The sequence below is a fragment of the Trichechus manatus genome, unplaced genomic scaffold (assembly GCF_000243295.1).
Source record: "Trichechus manatus latirostris isolate Lorelei unplaced genomic scaffold, TriManLat1.0 scaffold00172, whole genome shotgun sequence".
NCBI lineage: Eukaryota > Metazoa > Chordata > Mammalia > Sirenia > Trichechidae > Trichechus > Trichechus manatus.
The window spans coordinates 2,217,055-2,236,203 of record NW_004444108.1 but is presented as its reverse complement, the minus strand read 5'-3'; the positions used below and the strand labels follow the sequence as shown (position 1 = coordinate 2,236,203).

Genomic DNA, 19,149 nt, shown 5'->3' with positions numbered 1-19,149 from the left:
CATTAATTACATACTGACTTGGTATATATTTCAGTTTATTAAAATACTGGGCTTTATTCATGTATGCTAAATATTCATAATCTGTGGCTCACATAGTGTGACATTATGCCCACAATATACAAGAATGGCAAATATGATTCTCTCTCAGGTCTGCCATAGCTCAATACATAGTAGCTGTTTAGAGTGCTGATTGAGAAACATCTCAAGGCAAGATCTAGGCTTACAGCATAGTTCTGTGATCCATTAGTGATGTCTGGCCTGCCCCTGGACAGGAAGTAGAACCCTGTGTGTGTGTGTGTGTGTGTGTGTGTGTGTGTGTGTGTGTGTGTGTAATTGTCATCCTTTGTTGGAGGAAATATTGGCTATAAGGAACAAGTTAAGAAGAAATATTTTGGAAAAATTAGCATATCTTCAGTATTTTATTCTACAAGTACATTTGCCTCTTTCTTCCCCCTGGAGTAATTTAAATGCAAAAATGGATAATTCCCTATCTGAATTTTTTTGTTATTTTAAATTAAATATAATATTATTATAGATTTTTAAAACAAAATTTTCTCTTAAAGGGTAAAAAAGGTAGACATTTAAAAAAATAACATTACAAAAATTCTATATGCTACTTAGGACTTTAGTAACTGCAGTACTTGAAATCTTAAGTTTCATTTGATATTTTGAAATCATCAATATATAGCAGATTGTAATTTTTGCAAAATGATTTTTTTTCACTCCTTACTGTATTTCTCACGTTCATTTGGAGAATAAGGATTTATAGTGCCAAAATATTTGAAAAGATACTTTTCTTTCAGTTAGCATATTGGCATAACCTGAGCATCCCAGCACCACACAAAATTAATACTCCCTGGAGTTCACTTAAAATGGTAGTACAGAAACAATATGCTCGTGATATAACTACAGCCAGCCAATTTACCATTGTCCAGAGAAAGTGGCCACTAATTTAAAAAAAAAAAAAAAAAGTGGCCATTTTCTTCAACCCTGTAAGTCCAAGCATATATTTGAAAAGCTCAAGTGGATGTACCAGCCTCACCCGGTTTATCATGTCGTGGCCCACTGGGTTGATAGCTTTAATCTTGAGTTTTGAGAAAAGCAGGAACCAAAGACACCTTGATCATTTGAGTTCTACGTTTGTTTGATCTTTAGGAAGCATTAGTTCTCTGAGCGCTAGAAAGAATTTCTTCTCCTTTGATCTCAGTAAGCTATTTCTCAGTGACAAACAAAATATATAGTAATTTTAATTTCTAATGCTAAACTCCAGGAGGTACACAGGACTTTGACTTGACACATAGAACGGGCTTAATAAACATTTTAATGTCAAAAGAAGAATAAACAAAAATATACTGACCAAATTGAACCACAGTTCCATGTGTTATAACCATTAGTAAAAGTTTCCTAATTTTAAAAGCAAGAAACATATTTATTTGACTAATAAAAAGCTATGTATTTGTGTGTTTGTGATTTTCTTCAGCTGGCACACAGTTGGATTATAAATGCAAGCTTTAACTTGGCGGATTTTAGTGCTACATTGCCACCTTGTGGTTACTCATATAAAGACGTACTTTTCTTCAAAAAACAAATGCTTTGTGTTTGCAATATATGGTATAACGAAAGCTTGCATTTGAGTACTTAAACACACACACACACACACACCAGGAACCTGAAAGTAGGGCTTGTGTTTGGAAAGGAGAGATAGGAAGCATCTTTCCAAGAGCAATCTTTTAATGCAGATAATCTCTTTTAAGCTAAGTGGTCCAACTATTTTCATCAAATACATGATCGAGCTGTAGTGAATGTAATGCCATTTGCTATAATACCATGCTTTCAATGGTAGAGTACAAATCATTCACCTCTATGTATCATAAAGAACTAATGAAGAGAAGGCATTTTCCTAGTGAGTTGTTAAGACCTTCTTTACTTCATTTTTAATGGAATAGGGAAGTAGATGTAAAGAAGATATGTATGTTAAAATTATTTTTCTTAAAAGAGTACAACTAGAAACTTCCAAAGCAGGTTGTTTAGGATTAAGAACGTACAATTAGTATATGGAGCCCTAGTGGTGGGGTGGTTAAGAGTTCCACCCCTAACCAAAAGGTTGGCAGTTCAAATTCACCAGCCGCTTCCATAGGAAACCCTATGGGGTAGTTCTACCCTGTCCTATAGAGGTCGCTATAGGGTTTTTTGGTTTTGTGTGTGTGTGTGTGTGTGTGTGTGTGTTTTTAATAGTGTATGTGTAACATTATCCATTGAGTAGAACTTTATTTCTAGGGAAGAGAACTACAATTTAAAAAATACCAAACTCATCGCCGCCAAGTCGATTCCGACTCATAGCGACCCTATAGAACAGAGTAGAATGGCCCCAAGAGGTTTCCAAGAAGTGGCTGGTGGATTCGAACTGTCAACGTTTTGGTTAGCAGCTATTTTACATAAAAAGAAATATTAAAGAAGTACTATGTTTTTTTTTTTTTCTTTTCTAAAAGAAGGACTTTAAAAGGAACTAATACCTTAATAATCTTCACAGGTAACGTTTACTTGAATAAACTCTCTTTAAATTTGCTTGAAATACCTGGGTCGTGGGGACAGTTAATGTGTTTGACTGCTAGCTGAAAGGTTGGAGGTTTGAGTCTACCCAGAGGCTCCTGGGAAGAAAGTCCTGGTGATCTACTTGTGAAAAATAAGCCATTAAAAACCCTGTGGAGCACAATTTTACTCTGATACACATGGGGTTGCCATGAAACAGAATCGTCTCCATAGCAACTGGTTTAGTTTGTTTCTTAGATTTGCTTATTTAAACGTTAAGCCCACATATTCCTCATGGAATTGGTTAAAGATGTTTGTAAATAGAGTTTACTGAAAGAGAATCCCTGTCTAGAGCTACTTTGATACTAGGAAAGAGGAAAAGACCATTTTCCAGCTAGTCTTACCCAGATTATGTCTGCCTTTTCCAGATTATGTCTGCATATTAGCTATGCAGTTTTGAACCTTGGGGAGATCAATTAGTTGCAAAATGATGTTAACTAAGAAATTCAGAGTCTTGCATTTATTTATTCACATTCTCAGTTATTTGCTCTAAATCTACTACATACTCTTTTTATGCTTATTTATGTAATTAATATTCATTGTGGCGCATTGGAAAACAAAGATAAACAGAATTAAAATAAATTACCTGTAATCACACAACCCAGTGATCACCACTGTTACTATTTTGGTATATCATCCAAATCGTTTGTTGTTGTTTGTTTTTTTAGAAAATGGGATCATGACTCTGTATATACTATTATAATATTCCGTAACCCGCTTTTATTTCCCTTAACTATGCATTTGCACAGCTTTTTATCATTCCATTTTATAGAGACACCATAGTTTGGAAACAACCCCAATGTCTTAGAGTAGTTTAATTATTTCCCATTCCAAGACATTTGGGTTATTTTCCTATTTTTATTCTTACAAAACAGTGTGATGAATCTACATATAAATGCTTATCTGTGTGTGTTTATGTGTGTGTGTGTGGTGTGCAACATGCGTACACTTTATACCAAAAAAAATAAAAAACCAAACCCGTTGCCGTTGAGTTGATTCCAACTCAGGTACTTACCCATATATGTTTATTTTTAAATTTTTTTCTTATATGATTATTTACTTAGGATTCATGAAATATTCTTAGGAAGATTTTTTGATAAGGAATTGCTGGATTAATGGATATTTGCAATTTAAGACTAATTGGTAATTAATTGCTAACCTGGGAAAAAAAATCCAATTTATACTCCTACCAGTTTACTATGTTTGCCTGTTTACCTCAGCTCCAACAACACTGCTTTTTTGGTCACTGATATTTATTGAAATATAATGCATATACACAAAAGTGCACAAATCATAACCTCAGTGAATTTTCACAAACTGCTGTTACTGGTAACTGATCTAGTTCAAGAAATGCAATGTTGCCAGCACCCTGGAAGGTCCCTTTGTGCCATTTTCATTTACACTTCAAAGGGTAACTATGATTCTGATTTCTAGCAGCATTAATTAGTATTGTCTATTTTAGGACTTTATGTAAAATGGAATCATATGCTTTGTACTCTTTTGTGCCTGACTTCTTTCATGCAACCTTTTGCTTGAGAGATTTGTCCATATTGTTCAAGTTGTAGTTTTTTTTATTGCTCTATACTATTTTATTGCCAACATTCTTTTTTAATCTGTGTCTGACAATGTAAAATACCATAGTGTTATAGTTTTCACTCACAGTCTCTAATTTAATGTGAAGTTGAACGTGTTTTTCTACCTTCAGTGGTTATTTATGGTTGTTCTATGGTGACAAGTGGTTATTTATCACTTCTGTATTGTGACACTAGTTGCTCTATTGTGAATAAACCTTTTGCCTTTTGACCGTACAATAGGTCACATTTGCCTTTAGTTATAAAATGGAAGAGTGACTTTTGTTTCTTCACTGACTCCCAGATGGCCAATTAAGACTAAAAACTATGCTGTTTTGACAAGGCAACACGTTTTCCTCTGGGGCTCCCATGGTTATAGGGTCTTCATCCTCAGCAGTGAGAAAAGGAACATGATACAGGGATTCTAGTCAGCCAGCCAGTCAGCCCCCATGGTGGGCTAAAGCCATCTTCTGATTATCATGCTGGTACCTCAGACTTTTGGGTCTTCTTTCAAAAACTCATTCTTTTGAAATGTTGACCAGTTAACTCTTTGTTGCCCCAGGGTACAGGGCTTCTATAAATTTAAAGCTGACTCACATTCAGGATTGAGTAAACAAAGGTGAGACGGAAAAGAACCTCTGTCTCAGAGTTCCCAAATCTAGTTACACATGAGAATCACCAGTGGGCGCTTTTAAGAGATACCAATGGCTTGCCCCATCCTGAGATTCTGATTTAATTGGTCTGGGAAGAAGCTTGAGAGTTAGTATTCTTAACAGGGCCCCAGATGAGTCTAAAGGGTAGCCAGGATAGAGAGCCACTGCAACTTCTGTCTCCTCAGGAGATAGATCTATTTTAGCCCATAAGTAGATAATATTTCTGTCTATTTGATGTCATGGCAGACACCCAGAAATGAGCCAGTGTCTTAATATTTGTCTTTTCCAACTACTGCACAATACCAGACATTTCACTGCGAGACATAATTTCTTATACTTACTATTTTGATTCATAGCAAATGTATATTATCCTGGATGAGCCAGTATTCTAGCTGGTCGGTTCGTAGCACCTGAGTATGATTGAGCTTGTGAGTTCATTATTTGAGAGAGATTGTGGTAATGGAAGAAGAGCTGTTGCTACCATTTGGGGTTAAGGAGTATGATGAGGAGAAATTGAGGTGTAGAAGCAAACAATCTATATTTTTAAACCTGTCCTATGTCTCAAAAAATCCCAGGGCTATTTGGACTGTAGTTTTACTCTTGTGAGTCATATTCAGGTCTTACAAGGGAAACCCTAAAAGAGTGGTTCAAAAAGTGCAGTCTTTTGGCATGTCAAAGGGATACAGAAGTCAACTGAATGAGCTCCCAATAGCCAAAGCTGGGACAATTTGAACAACAAAATATATAAAGTAGCATTGGGTACTATAAATAAATGATAGAATAAATAATAAATGGGGTAGAATAAACAAATTTTCCATACCGAATTCTAAATATTGTACGTAGATATTTCTTATCACCTAAGTGTGGTCTGTGCACAGTGACTTCTCCCCAAGAGTACAGAAACATGGGAGGGATGTGTGTGTGTAACTTTACAGTTGAGAAACCTGGCAAAACTGCTTCAGCCAGGTGATCAAGGTTGATATTATCTATAGTAAGTCATGTTGATAGCATGTACCCTTGATATGATGTGATTAAAATTGGAAGAGGCTGCACAGGCCCGGCTCACTATTATTACTCCCCACTGCTAACCCCCACATTGTCTCATGATCTTGTTTTTCCCTCTGGTTCATGTCTGTACAAAAGGTTTAAGATTAACTGATGTTCTTCCTTGGAGGGTAGAAAACAAGTGATAATGATCTAGGAATGACAAACCAAACAAAGCACCCATCTTGGGACAAGAAAACCAGGATGTCACCAGATAACCCCCAAGAAAAGATTAAGTCATCTGGGAACTAACACAAACTTCTAAGACCCATAGTCCTGTCCCTATAAAAGCCTTTGGCTCATCTCCAGTTGGGGAGACGGGCTTTTTGGAGGAATCTATTCCCCTCTGTCGCCTGTATATCGATATATAATAAAACTCTTGCTGCTCACCTCACCCCTGTCTCAGAATTGGCTATTGCGGCAGGTGGCTCCAATCCGTGTTATTGTGGTAACAAAATGGCACTTTATCTCTGTGGTCTTCCTCCCCAAAACCCATAACTTTAGTCTAATCATGAGAAAAAAAAAAAAAATTAGGTAAATTATCATTCTTCACAGTTAAGGAATGTCATGCTCTGCCTCTGTTTTTCAGATAGTCTACAAAAATACACTCTCCAGAGCGCATCTCGGACCCCATGGTGTTCATGTCTTTCACAACTCCTTCAGCACACATATCTCCCCCATTGCTGATATCCCCAAGCACATAATCATGTGCCAATTTGCCCATTTCCAAGGGCCAGAGCATGAATTCCCTGGAGTTAGAGGACTCCACCTACCAGATGGTAACCTTGGGCAATCATTTGACTCCTCTGTACTTGCGCTTCCTCATGCGTTATTTGGGTATGATATAAGAGTATCCACATAGTGGGGTTTTGTGAGAATTGTAAAGTAATACTCTAAAACTGTTAAGAATAGTATCCAGTACTTAGTGACGATCCAATAAATGTGAGCCAGTGCTACTATTAGTAGTAGGTGCCTTGCTTTTTCATTGTCTCTTCACTTCTTCTAAAGTGTCAGAGTTTTGCGTGCAAAGTAATGACTCAATAAAGAGTAAATGAATGCGTGAGAACCCTATTTTAAATACAGTGACCCCCAGGTCCTACACACACCAGTCTTCCAAGGCACCTTGAACTTGATTTGCCGAGGATATCTCATGTTGTCTCTGTAATGCTTTCAGGATAATCCTAGAGAACTGGTTGGAGAATATGTAAAACCTGCAAGTGAGTTCATCTTGTGCTCTACCACCTACCTACAAGTTGTACTGGTATCAATGAATCACGCCATTTTATTTTGATCGAAGGTTATTATAATTCCAATTTAATTCTTAAATGGCAAATAGCTGTTGCCGTTTATGTTAGCAGAGTTTCTCTTAACATAAGAGACAACAGCTATTTGCAGTCTAAGACAAGGACTGTGCTAGCTAGCAGCTGATGGGTAAGTAAATATGTTTGAATAACGGGTTTAGATTTTGGTTTTTTGCTCTTAGCACAGGTTAAACAGAAATTACATGCCGTAAATACACAAGCCGTAAATATACAAGGTGTTTTGGTTTATTTTCCAGATGGGAATTAATGTGGTGGACTCTGCAGTATCTGGATTAGGTGGTTGCCCTTATGCAAAAGGTGCTTCTGGGAATGTTGCCACTGAGGATTTGATCTATATGCTTAATGGCCTGGGGCTCAATACGGTAAGTTTCATTACCAAATTTTAATATTCGTGGTTCCTTGCAGCTCAAATTGGAATGCTTCAGAAGATTTGGGAAGTTATTTTTAGGTCAGAGTTTTACTGAACTTTTGCTATTTGCTAAAATGCACAGTGGGAAAATACAATAGAATTCTTGGGAGGGCTTTATAAAGTAACTTGTTACTGTAACTCAAGTATCATTAATGCTGCCATTTAACATTTTTCTAATGCTTCATGGCCTCCAGAGTACTTCTTCGTATTATATCTAACTTCACATGCTAGAGCATGGGTCATTGTTGTTGTGATTGCTGATTTTTGTAGTTTTGTTTTTTGTATGGATGTTTGATTTGGAGGAGACTGAGACCTTGATTTTCACACAGTGACAACTAGGGCTTCTAGAAAAGATACAAGGACACTTTTGAAATGGCCAGTGGAAGAGCTGCACTTACTATTACTTTAGTATATGAGACATTAGATGGCAAAAATACTAGTCTAAGTACCTGAAAAGCCATGTGCTCTATAATAACATCCACCAAAAACAGCACCTTGTTTTGTAACATGCTTGTAAACATAACTTGGTATTTTATAGGGCAGCTTATTGTTTAAGAGGAAAACAATAAAAGACAAGCAAACTATCCACAGCGGATGGTTGTTGTTTGGTGCCCTCGAGTTGATTCCAACTCATGTCAGCCCCATGTGACAGAGTAGAACTACCCCATAGGATTTTCTAAGCTGTAATCTTTAAGGATCAGATCACCAGATCTTTCTCCTATGGTTCAAACCACCAGTCTTTCAGTTAGCAGCCTAGCACTTTGCTATTGTGCCAGCAGAGCTTCTTCCACACATTATTAGACATTCAAAATATTTTCTGAAATGTAAAAGCATCATCTAGATTACAAAATAAAATTTCCCTCTCTACCTCTTCCCTCTCTCCTCTTGTTTTACTCTACTTACACTGGTGCTCATGAATCACCAAACTTGTCTGTAGTCCCCATTTCTGTACCATTCTATTCCTCACCTCCACCCCTTGCTCATGCTTTCACCATCGCATGGAATGACCTTATTCCCCATACTTGATTTCACCTGGCAAGTGAAATAACACTATCCTCAAAAAATCTTCTAGCATCTCCCTCCCTATCTCCCAGTCCCAGTTAATCAGATGCCTGTCCTCAGTATGTCCATGCTCACTTATTTGTCCCTACCTCTGAACCTATCATGAGGTTGTATAATTATCTTGTTTATGTGTCTAGCTCCCCCTGCAGCCAGAGAGCAATTATTACAGCTTACTCGTATTTGGTGCCTGTTGGCCTGTGTGTATGTGTGTGTCTGTGTTATGTGTTGTGTGTTGTGTGCCATTGAGCCGATTCTGACTCATAGCAACCCTATATGACAGAGTAGAACTTCCCCATAGCGTTTCCTAGGCTGAAATCTTTACGGAAGCAGATCACCAGGTCTTTTCTCCCCCAGAGCAGCTGATGGATTCAAACTGCATGGAGATGCTCAATAAAATGTTTATTGAAAAAAGTTATTTCACTTTCACTAAACACCAAAGGAGCCCTGGTGGCATAGTGGTTAAGAGCTCCGGCTGCTAACCAAAATCTCTGTAGTTCGAATCCACCAGCTGTTCCTTGGAAACCCTATGGGGCAGTTCTATTCTGTCCTGTAGGGTCACTGTGAGGCAGAATCAACACTGTGGCAACAGGTTTGGTTTTTGGTTTTTGAACACCAAAAGCTATTGCCTGTCTTCTCTGGTGAGGAATAAGTATTACTAAATTTACAAAGTAGATTAAATATTTTAGAAGTCCATGGCCATGACAGAAAGTGAAGAGATACAGGTTATTTCTTGAAGATTTAGATTACTGAACGAAACTCAACTGACAGCTGATACTTAATATTTGCCAGGCCACATTCTGTAACTTAGGGGACAAATGCAAATAAGTCTTGTCTCCTTTCCTAAGAATTTCACAATTCAAGGAGAATTGTTACATTGAGTAGTAACCACAACTCAACTAGTTACCCAAACTAACAAACTTCTGTAGAATCCAGTGTCAGTCTGATTCCCTTATTCAGTCAATTACTAAGAGCCACTGACTTGACTTTTAAATATTTTGGAAGTTTGTCCCTTACTATCTGTCTTAGTTATCTAGTACTGCTATAACAGAAATACCACAAGTGGGTGGCTTTAACAAACAGAAATTTAAGTTTAGGAGGTAGGAGGCTAGAAGTCCTACTTCAGAGCACTGGCTCTAGGAAAGGCTTTCTCTCTCTGTGGGCTCTGGAGGAAGATCCTTAGCTCTTCAGCTTCTACTTCTAGTTCCTTGGAGATCTTCTTATGTCTTGACATCTGTCTGACCGCACCTCCCCTCTGCTTGCTTGTTTAATCTCCTTTGTATCTCAAAAGAGATTGACTCAAGATACACCCTACACTAATCCTGCCTCATTAACATAACAGACAACCTGTTCTTAAATAGGAGTATAACCACAGGCACAGAGGTTAGAATTTACCGCACATATTTTGGGGGGACATAATTCAATTCCTAACACCATCCTTACTATGACTATGTCAGCACAGGTCTTATCTCTTTCCTAGACATCCAGCCTTCACACCCATCTGTTGGGTTCCAGAATTGCCTTTAAATTCATCCTCCACACTACCATCAGAGGATTTTATGTGTATTGCAAATATGAATATGTTACACTTCTGCTTGAGCACCCACCAGTGGATTCTCATTTCCTGAAAAGCAAGGCTGTGCCTAATCACATAATCTGTCCTATTTATCCTTTCTTGGTTGTTTCTGTCCATCATTTCCTATATGTATCATGGTATTTCTCACATGTCTTGTACTGCTCTTCCCTCTACCTGCAATGTCCTTCCCATCCTCTTTCATCTCAATGACTCATACTCTCCATGTAAGACTCATGACCTTCCTAGCACCCTTCCCTGACATACTCCTCTCCACTCTCTTTTCCTCACTGGATTGACTGCTTCAAACCTCTGCCCCCAAGATCACCTGGGCGTATTTCTACCAATGGCTTTAACTATACAGTACAAGCTTTTCTGTTCATGGGTCCATGTGGTCTGCTTGACCATAAAATCCCTGAGAAGAGAAACCATATTCTACTTGAGGTTCTAAAAATCCCAGAATCTCTCATAGCACATGAGACATGTTTAAGCACCTGATAAATGATTGAAGAATAAATGTAGTGTGGTTTCATATGATATCTACTATTTAAATAAAATGTTAGAAAAAGGCCAAAGCTAAATTCTTCCTTTGTATGATTTTCACAAAATCTACTGCATAGTTATAAATAGAATTCTTGGAAAATGATGAAAAGCACTGAAGATTGAAATCCTCCTATGATACCTTGCTGGGTGCTAATTCATATTTGAAAGATACATGTAGCTAATTATTTACAAAATTTAAATATCATTGGAATTCTACACTCAAATGTGCCTAATAAATACTCCATCTGAGACCATTTCAGTGACAAAACCAAATTTCACAAACCAAAGAAATTGCTCGTACCCTGAGAGCAATTTTATAATAAAAAGAAATAATGAAAACCATTTAAAAGTGTGAGTTTACAAACTATTTTCCTTGGTCATTCTTAAATAAAGAGAGAGAAGTAAATGACGAAGACAATGCTCTGAAAGCTTCTAATAGAGAGGTAATTGGTTGTATTTAAATGTCCTTAATTTCTAAAATTATGGTCATTGTTATGAATATGTATACTTGTCTATTTAAAAAAAGACAAATTTATATAAATATTAAAAACTCTCCCTTAATAGCAAGGATGACTGAGTCTGTTCATTTGTAAGACCGCAGTGATTCTGGTCCCTGTTGAGGAAGGATATAAGAGTTTATGAAATGCTACATGGGGCAAATCTCTGCTTAATGCACGTAATACTCTGCCTCTACCAGTGACAGCAGAGGTGCTGGATGGGGACCTCGATGGTGACCTTCCATCACACCAAGTTACACCAAGCCCAAGATATGAGGAGCATACCCTGAACTTAGCCTTCATATCCAACTTCAGATCTGTCATCTATGGATTTACCTAAGCCATTGTTGATCCTATTTATGCTTTCAGATGGTACAACCACTCAGGCAAACATGTTCCAGATGTGTACTAAATATACTTCATTTTATTTGACCTACAGCTACCTCCTTCAATATTAAGTCAGTAATAGTGTTTCTGAACATGAGAAACACATACGCATTCTCCCTTTGAGCATTCTGTATGGCTTTATCAAGTTTATCATTTCTTTGTAAAGTAAATAATTTTTTTTTCCTAAACCAGTTCTTATGTATACATTCCTCCAAACCAGTATCATGTTAATTATCCTTCACTGATATTTTGTATATTGTTTCTCGTTCTTTAGCGTCCTTCCTTGAGTTTAGGTAGGAGCCTGGATGGTTCAGGTGGCTTGCAATCAGCTGCTAACCTAAAGGTTGGTGGTTCCAACCAGCCTGAATTACACTGAGTTATTCAGGCGTGGCTATTCTGTGATTTAATTCAAGCGTAAGATTCAAGATATGTTTCAATAAAACAGAAAAATCTAAAATGCTGGCCACAGTATTCATGAAAATAAATGTTGCTCAAAAGTCTATAATGGAAAACATAGTGTTTAGTAGTTTTAAAATGGCTAATTACTAACAAAATTAAAAGGAATCTGTTTTGTCTTCTTTCTCCCTAATCTCTCTTTCCTGCTGGTATCCTTCTTTCCCTCACCAGGGAGTGAATCTTTACAAGGTGATGGAAGCTGGTGACTTTATTTGCAGAGCTGTGAATAAAACCACAAACTCAAAAGTAGCACAAGCCTCCTTCAGTGTTTGACTTGAATGAATTTGTGACTTAAGGTTGAGAAGATCCATTTCAACTGCATAGATTCATCTGAAAGCCTTTACTGTCAACTTGTTCTGAAATGTGAAGTAATAGACAAGAGTGGAAAAAAGAAATACTTTTTAAAAAGCATATAGCTGTATAGATTATGAAGTCAGAGGAAAACACTACCAGTCATCAGGTAAATTGCTAGCTGAGGATAAATAATAAAACTTGTAGACATGCTTTTGAATTTGGAAAAAAGTCTACTTTTTTGCTCTTAGAGAAATAACTTTTCAATTTAGTAGATGTGAAAATTGACTTCAGATTTCCCTAAGTATCAAATGCCGTGTTAATACTTAATCAAGCTGGCTTAGCACAGTGCACATACTGTCAGTAGTTTATGAGCTCCTGCATAGTGTGCGGAGTGTGGGGCCTCGATAGTATGCGTTATGCCTCTGGATCTCAACTTTCCACTTGCCAAGTCAGTTAAGTTATGGACCAAGAGCCAAATCTCCATCTGACCCTACATAATTTTTAGCAATAGAACTTTTTATATTTTGAGTATGGCTAACATCTGTTAACTGTTTCAAAGACTTTATCTTGTTCCAAGAGGCTGTGGTCAATGGCAATGTGCCATACCCTGAAAACATGCTACAACCTCCCATGTTTGTTACATGTATCCCGTTTACCATACTTTCATCAGTTACAGTTAAAAAACCAGTATGGTGTTACTCAACTATTGAGAAATATATGATTTGCATCCTGATATCTAAATTGCAGTAATGAGAATAGATGGACACATGTGCCATGTTCCACTTTTATAATTTGCAGATCACTTCCAAATTGCCTAAGGAAATATCATTATGATCCTAGGAATATTAAGATAATTTTTAATTAATGAAATAAGGTATTTTCCATTGATTCAAAGTACTTTGATTCAACCACTCCATTTTTTTCCTTTGGTTGACTTTTTCCCATCTACTTTGAAAGTCAAAGTGTCTGAAATTGTATCTGTTATACTGGGAAGTGTTGCCAGAAATAGCAAAAATTAATATATCAGAGATTGAGAAGAGGGGCAAGAGGACTGTGTTAAGGAAAATATTTCTGTAACCTATGCAAATCATGTAAGGACAGTGTTATTACATGTGGGTATGAAATGTCAGTTCTATTATTTATGTAGACTTCTCCAACAATACTGAGTGATTTTATCTTTGAATAAATTTGCATATAACTTGAAATATGAAAGTGAGCATTGTGGACTTTCTATTAAATATTCATTAATCCCACTGAAGTAAAAAGGAATTCAAGAAAATAAGGGAAGTGCTGATTATAACAAAGTTAACTTTAAAGATAGACAGTAATAAGAGAAGAATCACAAGAGAATCATAATGGGAATTGACAAAAACAAAATAAATTCCCATGGAGAAGGCCAGCTCATCTGATTGTGAAGCAGCGGTGAAGCAGGAGCTATGACAGCATGCTGGTCTTCCAGAGCACTAAGTGCAGTTCTTTGCGTTCAGGGTTAGAGTGGGGGCATAGGGCCAGTGCAGGGAGCAAACAACATAACAGCCGTTATAGATCTGCCTCGGACACTTCTCCCTTGTGTGTCTCTCTTCGCAAAGTACATGCCTCTGCACGCTGGTCCAGTAACAGGACACTTGCTGTACGTGTGCACGGATGGCAGGATATGTACTCAACCTTCTGACAAGACTAGCTCTTCCTATATCTTACTGAGCTGTGGAGTTCTTAATTTTGAGATATTTGGAAAAGCATCTCTTATGGATTGAAGTGTGTCCCTCAAAAATAGGTGTTGGAATCCTGACCCCTATACCTGTAGATGTAATCTCGTTTAAGAATAGGGTTTCTTTGTTATGTTACTGAGCCCATATCAGTGTAGGCTGTGTCTTAAACCTAACCGCGTTTGAGATATAAAAGCACAAGCACAAATGGGGGAAACACATATGCCACATGGAGATCACCACGGGGAACCAAGGAACCCTCTGACTGGAGACGCTGAAACAAGGATTTTGCCATACCACAGGGAGAGAGAGAGAGAGAGCACCATCCTCTAAGTCTGTGCCCTGAATTTGGACTTCTAGCCTTCTGAATGGTGAGAACATAAATTTCTTTAAAGCCACCCTCTTGGGATATTTCTGTTACAGCAGCACTGGATAACTAAGACAGCATCTTTTGATCCAAACTGCTTAGAGAAAAAGTTAAGGGGAAAAAGTTTCAGTTTTCAAATAAAGACCATAGACTCTTCAGAAGGCAGAGCAAGTAATCAGAAAGCCCGGGAGCAGCCTTGTACACACTTACGTGGCATCCAGGTCAGTCTACCAATTCATTTGCAAAAACACTCTGATACCATCCAGTCATGCTTACCACAAGACTGCTTGCATTTTATGTATTTAACATCCTTCCTCCACTCAGAACAGCCTAAACTTCTGCTAGGTTAAAGAAAGCTTCTTTTCTGGTTTGAAAAGAAAGTCACATAATCACATAAAACTGCCTGAATTCCATGGGCAGAATCCATCCAAAGCTACATTTTAGCTCACCAGGAAACCTTGGAATCTTTGCAGGAGCCACCCAAACAACCCATGCACACACATACAGATGCCAGGATTAGCCTTGGCGAAAGGACTTAGGAATGGCAAAGCAATTATGATTTTTATTGAAATACAAGTCAAAATAACCTTTTATAACATCTCATTTAAGTTAAGGAAAGTATCCTTTCTGTGTTCCAGAATATATAATATGTTTTATTATATGTATGTGTTGCTGACCTATTATAGCCAAACACTTAAAGAGTTCTCTGAAAACTAGAAATGTTCTAAATTCTGGATTCATGAAGTTCACAAAGCAAATAAATGGTTGCTGGCTCTGACTTTCTGGGAAAATCCAGAATGCCCTGTATGTGGTATTTATTCATGTTCACTATAACAGTTAATTCTCCCTTTAGCTGCGTTTATATATTCATTTCTATATATGTACATCTTATATCCTGTGTCTCTGAAATGATTAACTCCAAATATGAGCCACAGGATTATCTATGAAGAAATTGCATTGAATAAATAAGCCACAAATAGCCTCCTATCACAGTTGTAAAGGAAAGATAAAACTAAGGGCTGGGAACCAGCCAGGGGTCTGATTAAAGTAATAGCAAGGCAAGTGAAGAATTGCTTTGAATACCAAGGGTCATTTGCAAATTGTGTTTATGGACTAGAAGATACAGGTTTTGTGCTTGAGCGAGACTGGCCTAAAAGTTAAATTGCTCACATCCTTACTGCTCAAAACGTGGTCCAGGACCAGCAGAGTCGGCATGACGTGGGAGCTTTTGAGAAATGCGGTCTTGGACTCCACCCCAGATCTATTGCATCAGAATCTGTATTTTTAACCAGATCCCTCCCTCTCCCCCTATGATTCATCTGCACATTAAAGTTTGCTAAGCACTTGACTATTTGACACTACCTCTTGGATGTCTAATAGGCATCTGAAGCTCCACATGTTCAGAATTCTTTGCACCCCACTTCTCCCTTCATGCGTTGTACTCTGGCCCACTTGGTGTTCTTCCTATCCCTGGTACAAGCCAGACTTAGACCCATCTTAGGGCTTTTACCTTAGTTATTTTCTCTGCTGTAATGCTCTTTCCCTCGACTTGGGCATAATTGGCTCCTTGTCATTTCAGTTCTCAGCATGAGTTATCACCTGAGTGAAGCTTCTGGAACAACTTAATCTAAAGTAGGTTCTCAGTTACTCTGTCTCAGATCAACTCATTTAATTTTACTCCTTATTTTCTTGTTTATTTGGTGGAAGTTTTCTTTCCCCACCAGAATAGCAGGTGAAAGTGATGGCATTGTTATCTTTTTCACTCCTGTCTCCTCAGCGTCCAGAGCATAGTGCAGGGCCTGGCACAATAGCTGTCCAATAAATGTTATTTGGAAGGAAGATAAAAATAGAAATAGGCTTTATCCAAACATTTGAGAATTTAAGGATAGTAACAGATTTCACCTGAAATTTGTTTTCTTCGTTGTTGTTGTTAGGTGCTGTCGAATTGGTTCCACTCATAGCGACCTTATGTAAATCAGAACTGCCCAGTCCTGCCCTATCTTCACAATCGTTGCTATGCTTGAGCCCATCGTTGCAGCCACTGTGTCAATCCCTCTCACTGAGGGTCTTCTTCTTTTTTGCTGACCCTCTACCTTACCAAGCATGATTTCCTTCTTCAGGGACTGGTTCCTCCTGATAACATGTCCCAAATCCGTGAGATGAAGTCTCGCCATCCTTGCTTCTAAGGAGCATTCTGGCTGTACTTCTTCCAAGACAGACTTGTTAGTTATTCTAGCAGCCCATGGTATATTCAGTATTCTTCACCAACACAATAATTCAAAGGTATCAATTCTTGTTCGGTCTTCCTTATTTATTGTCCAGCTTCAACATGCATGTGAGACAATTGAAAATACCATGGGTATTTGGGTCAGGTGCACCTTAGTACTCAAAGTGACATCTTTGCCGTTGAACACTTTAAAGAGGTCTTTTGCAGCAGATTTTCCCAATGCAACATGTTATTTGTTTTTTGACTGCTTCCATGGGCTTTTTCTCATATATGTATTTAGTTTCATAAGCCCTGAATGATTCTTTAGGGTTTATTTGTTCCATAACAGTTTGGGAGCTAATTCTCATGAAAAGTTTTTAAAATGTATGTTTAATGATTCAATTAAGGAACAGATGGATGCATGCATGCACCACAGAGCTTGTTAAGAAATGTTAGAAAAAATAAATATGGCTAGAGAATCAAATATCCTCTTAAAAATGAATCAAACCAAAGTGAAACAATTGGAATTGGTACCAAGTAAACCATATTGACAACAACAAAAACTTTCCAGCTGCACAGGAAAGGCAATAGCTACAATGAACAATTTAGCAGCTATGCTGTGGTCATTAAGAAATGCATGAATTTCCTTTCTATTTCTCAGTATTTTTCTTACACACATACACACACACACACATACAATGCATACGTAATACACATACGGCCAGTAAAACTCAGTTTCTAGACATTTCTGGAACTTGTCTATTCAAGGAACCAAAAGTACATACTATTCAAAAGTCCACTGTGACATGTCATCAAGGAAAGCGGGCCTATGGTATGAACTGGCATCTAAAGGATTAAGAGATACAAGAAACTTCATAATGATTAGATACAAAGACCTCATCAATTTGGGTATCCCTTAAAGTAGTTCTCATTTGCAGGTATTTCAGAATTAAATCTCAGAACAGAGATAATTTCAGACACCTAACAACAACAACGCACAAACTTACTCTGTATGTTCTCAATCCAGACTGCACTTTAGGGCAAGAGGGGAGACTTAAAAATGCTGATGACTGGACTTTACCCCCAGAGATTCTGGAATGAGGACTCAAGCATCAGCATTTTTTATAAATGTGTGCCAAGCAATTCTCATGTGCAGCCAGAATTTAGAATCTCTACTCTAGAGCAGTGGTTGATTTTAAAAGTGTGGTCCCAGTACGGCAGCATCAGCGTCAGCTGGAATTTATTAGAAATGCCAATTCTCAGGCCCTGATCCAGATCTACTGAATCAGAAACTCTGGGTTGAGGCACAACAATCTGTATCTTTGGAAGTCCCTCAGGTGGTCCTGAGGCATCCTAAAGTTTGCAAATCTCTGCTCTAGGGCCAATTGTCTTCCAAAACAATGGTTTACTACCCTTGTAATTGGCAGAGGAGAACAATGGACAAGACTCAGTTCAGTGTATGCCCCCTGCTCACACAACAAAGCATCGCTTCAACTAACACTCGTGTGGCCCAGGACTGGCATATCATTTCATAAATGCCAGCGTGAATAGAGTTTACAAGGGAAAAGCAGAGTATGAAAACAATCTCAACATCCTCTACTACATTTCTCCTCTAGACTCAGTTTCCAGCTCCATTAAGGTACAAGGGCCATGTGAACAGGTTCATCATCAACATTTCTCCAGGAGGCATGGGTCTGAGACAAAATCCCACCAAGTTTCTACATATGTCATCCCTCAAGCTTATTATAAGGGTAAAACCAAATTAAAGTGACCACTAGAGAGCACAAGGAATAGACATACAGGGGGATTTAAAATAATGCATCATTCAGAGAAGAGGAATTATCATCAAACAGCTTTACCCAAGTGAGAGAGGAGATTTGTTGGACTGAATGTGTATTCCTCAGTCTTGAATCTTCTTTGACACCATCTGATCTTAGACTCCGGAGTTGGAAGCCTGGTTTTACGTTTTGGCTCTATTTATTCAACAACTATGCCATCTTGGTCAACCTACCTCATATCTTTAAACCTCACTTCCTTCACCTGTAAAACTGCTACCCGAATTGGTCTGTGACCTGGAGCAGTCAAGCCAATGAAACGTACTCCAAGTCAGAAAAAGTGAGAAAGTTTTATTTAGGAGGTGTCCACCACCCAGGAACTGCCAGCAACACAGGCTATCTCTATGGAGTCCCAAAAGGCATCTTTACATTAGAGCTTATATATGATTTTTACAAAGTTAGAAGTGTCATTATTCATTACAAGGTAATTACAAGAGACTCTTTATCATACTAAAGAGATACATGCCTGACATTTCTTTATCAGGCTAAAGATACACATATCAGACTTCTGGTCTCTTATCTTCCTATGGGGGTGGGTCATAAGCCACAGGTGGCTGGACAAAGTAAAACAAAGTCATTAACAAAGGTATGTGGAAAGGAGAAAGCAAAGAAAAAAGAAAACCAAAAAAAAAAACTTA

The 19,149-nt window shown here is 37.9% G+C and overlaps 1 protein-coding gene across 3 annotated transcripts in view; it reads left to right on the top strand.

The window, feature by feature from the left end:
* Window positions 1-13,675, top strand: part of HMGCLL1 (3-hydroxy-3-methylglutaryl-CoA lyase like 1) — a 191,927-nt gene extending 178,252 nt beyond the window's left edge. For all 3 annotated transcript variants that reach the window (XM_012558535.1, XM_012558534.1, XM_004386822.1), the window contains 2 exons: window positions 7,416-7,541; window positions 12,275-13,675. In XM_012558535.1, the coding sequence (XP_012413989.1) occupies window positions 7,416-7,541; window positions 12,275-12,376 (228 nt within the window). In that variant the 3' untranslated portion in view covers window positions 12,377-13,675. The remainder of the gene's footprint in view (window positions 1-7,415; window positions 7,542-12,274) is intronic.
* The last annotated feature ends 5,474 nt before the right edge of the window (window positions 13,676-19,149 follow it).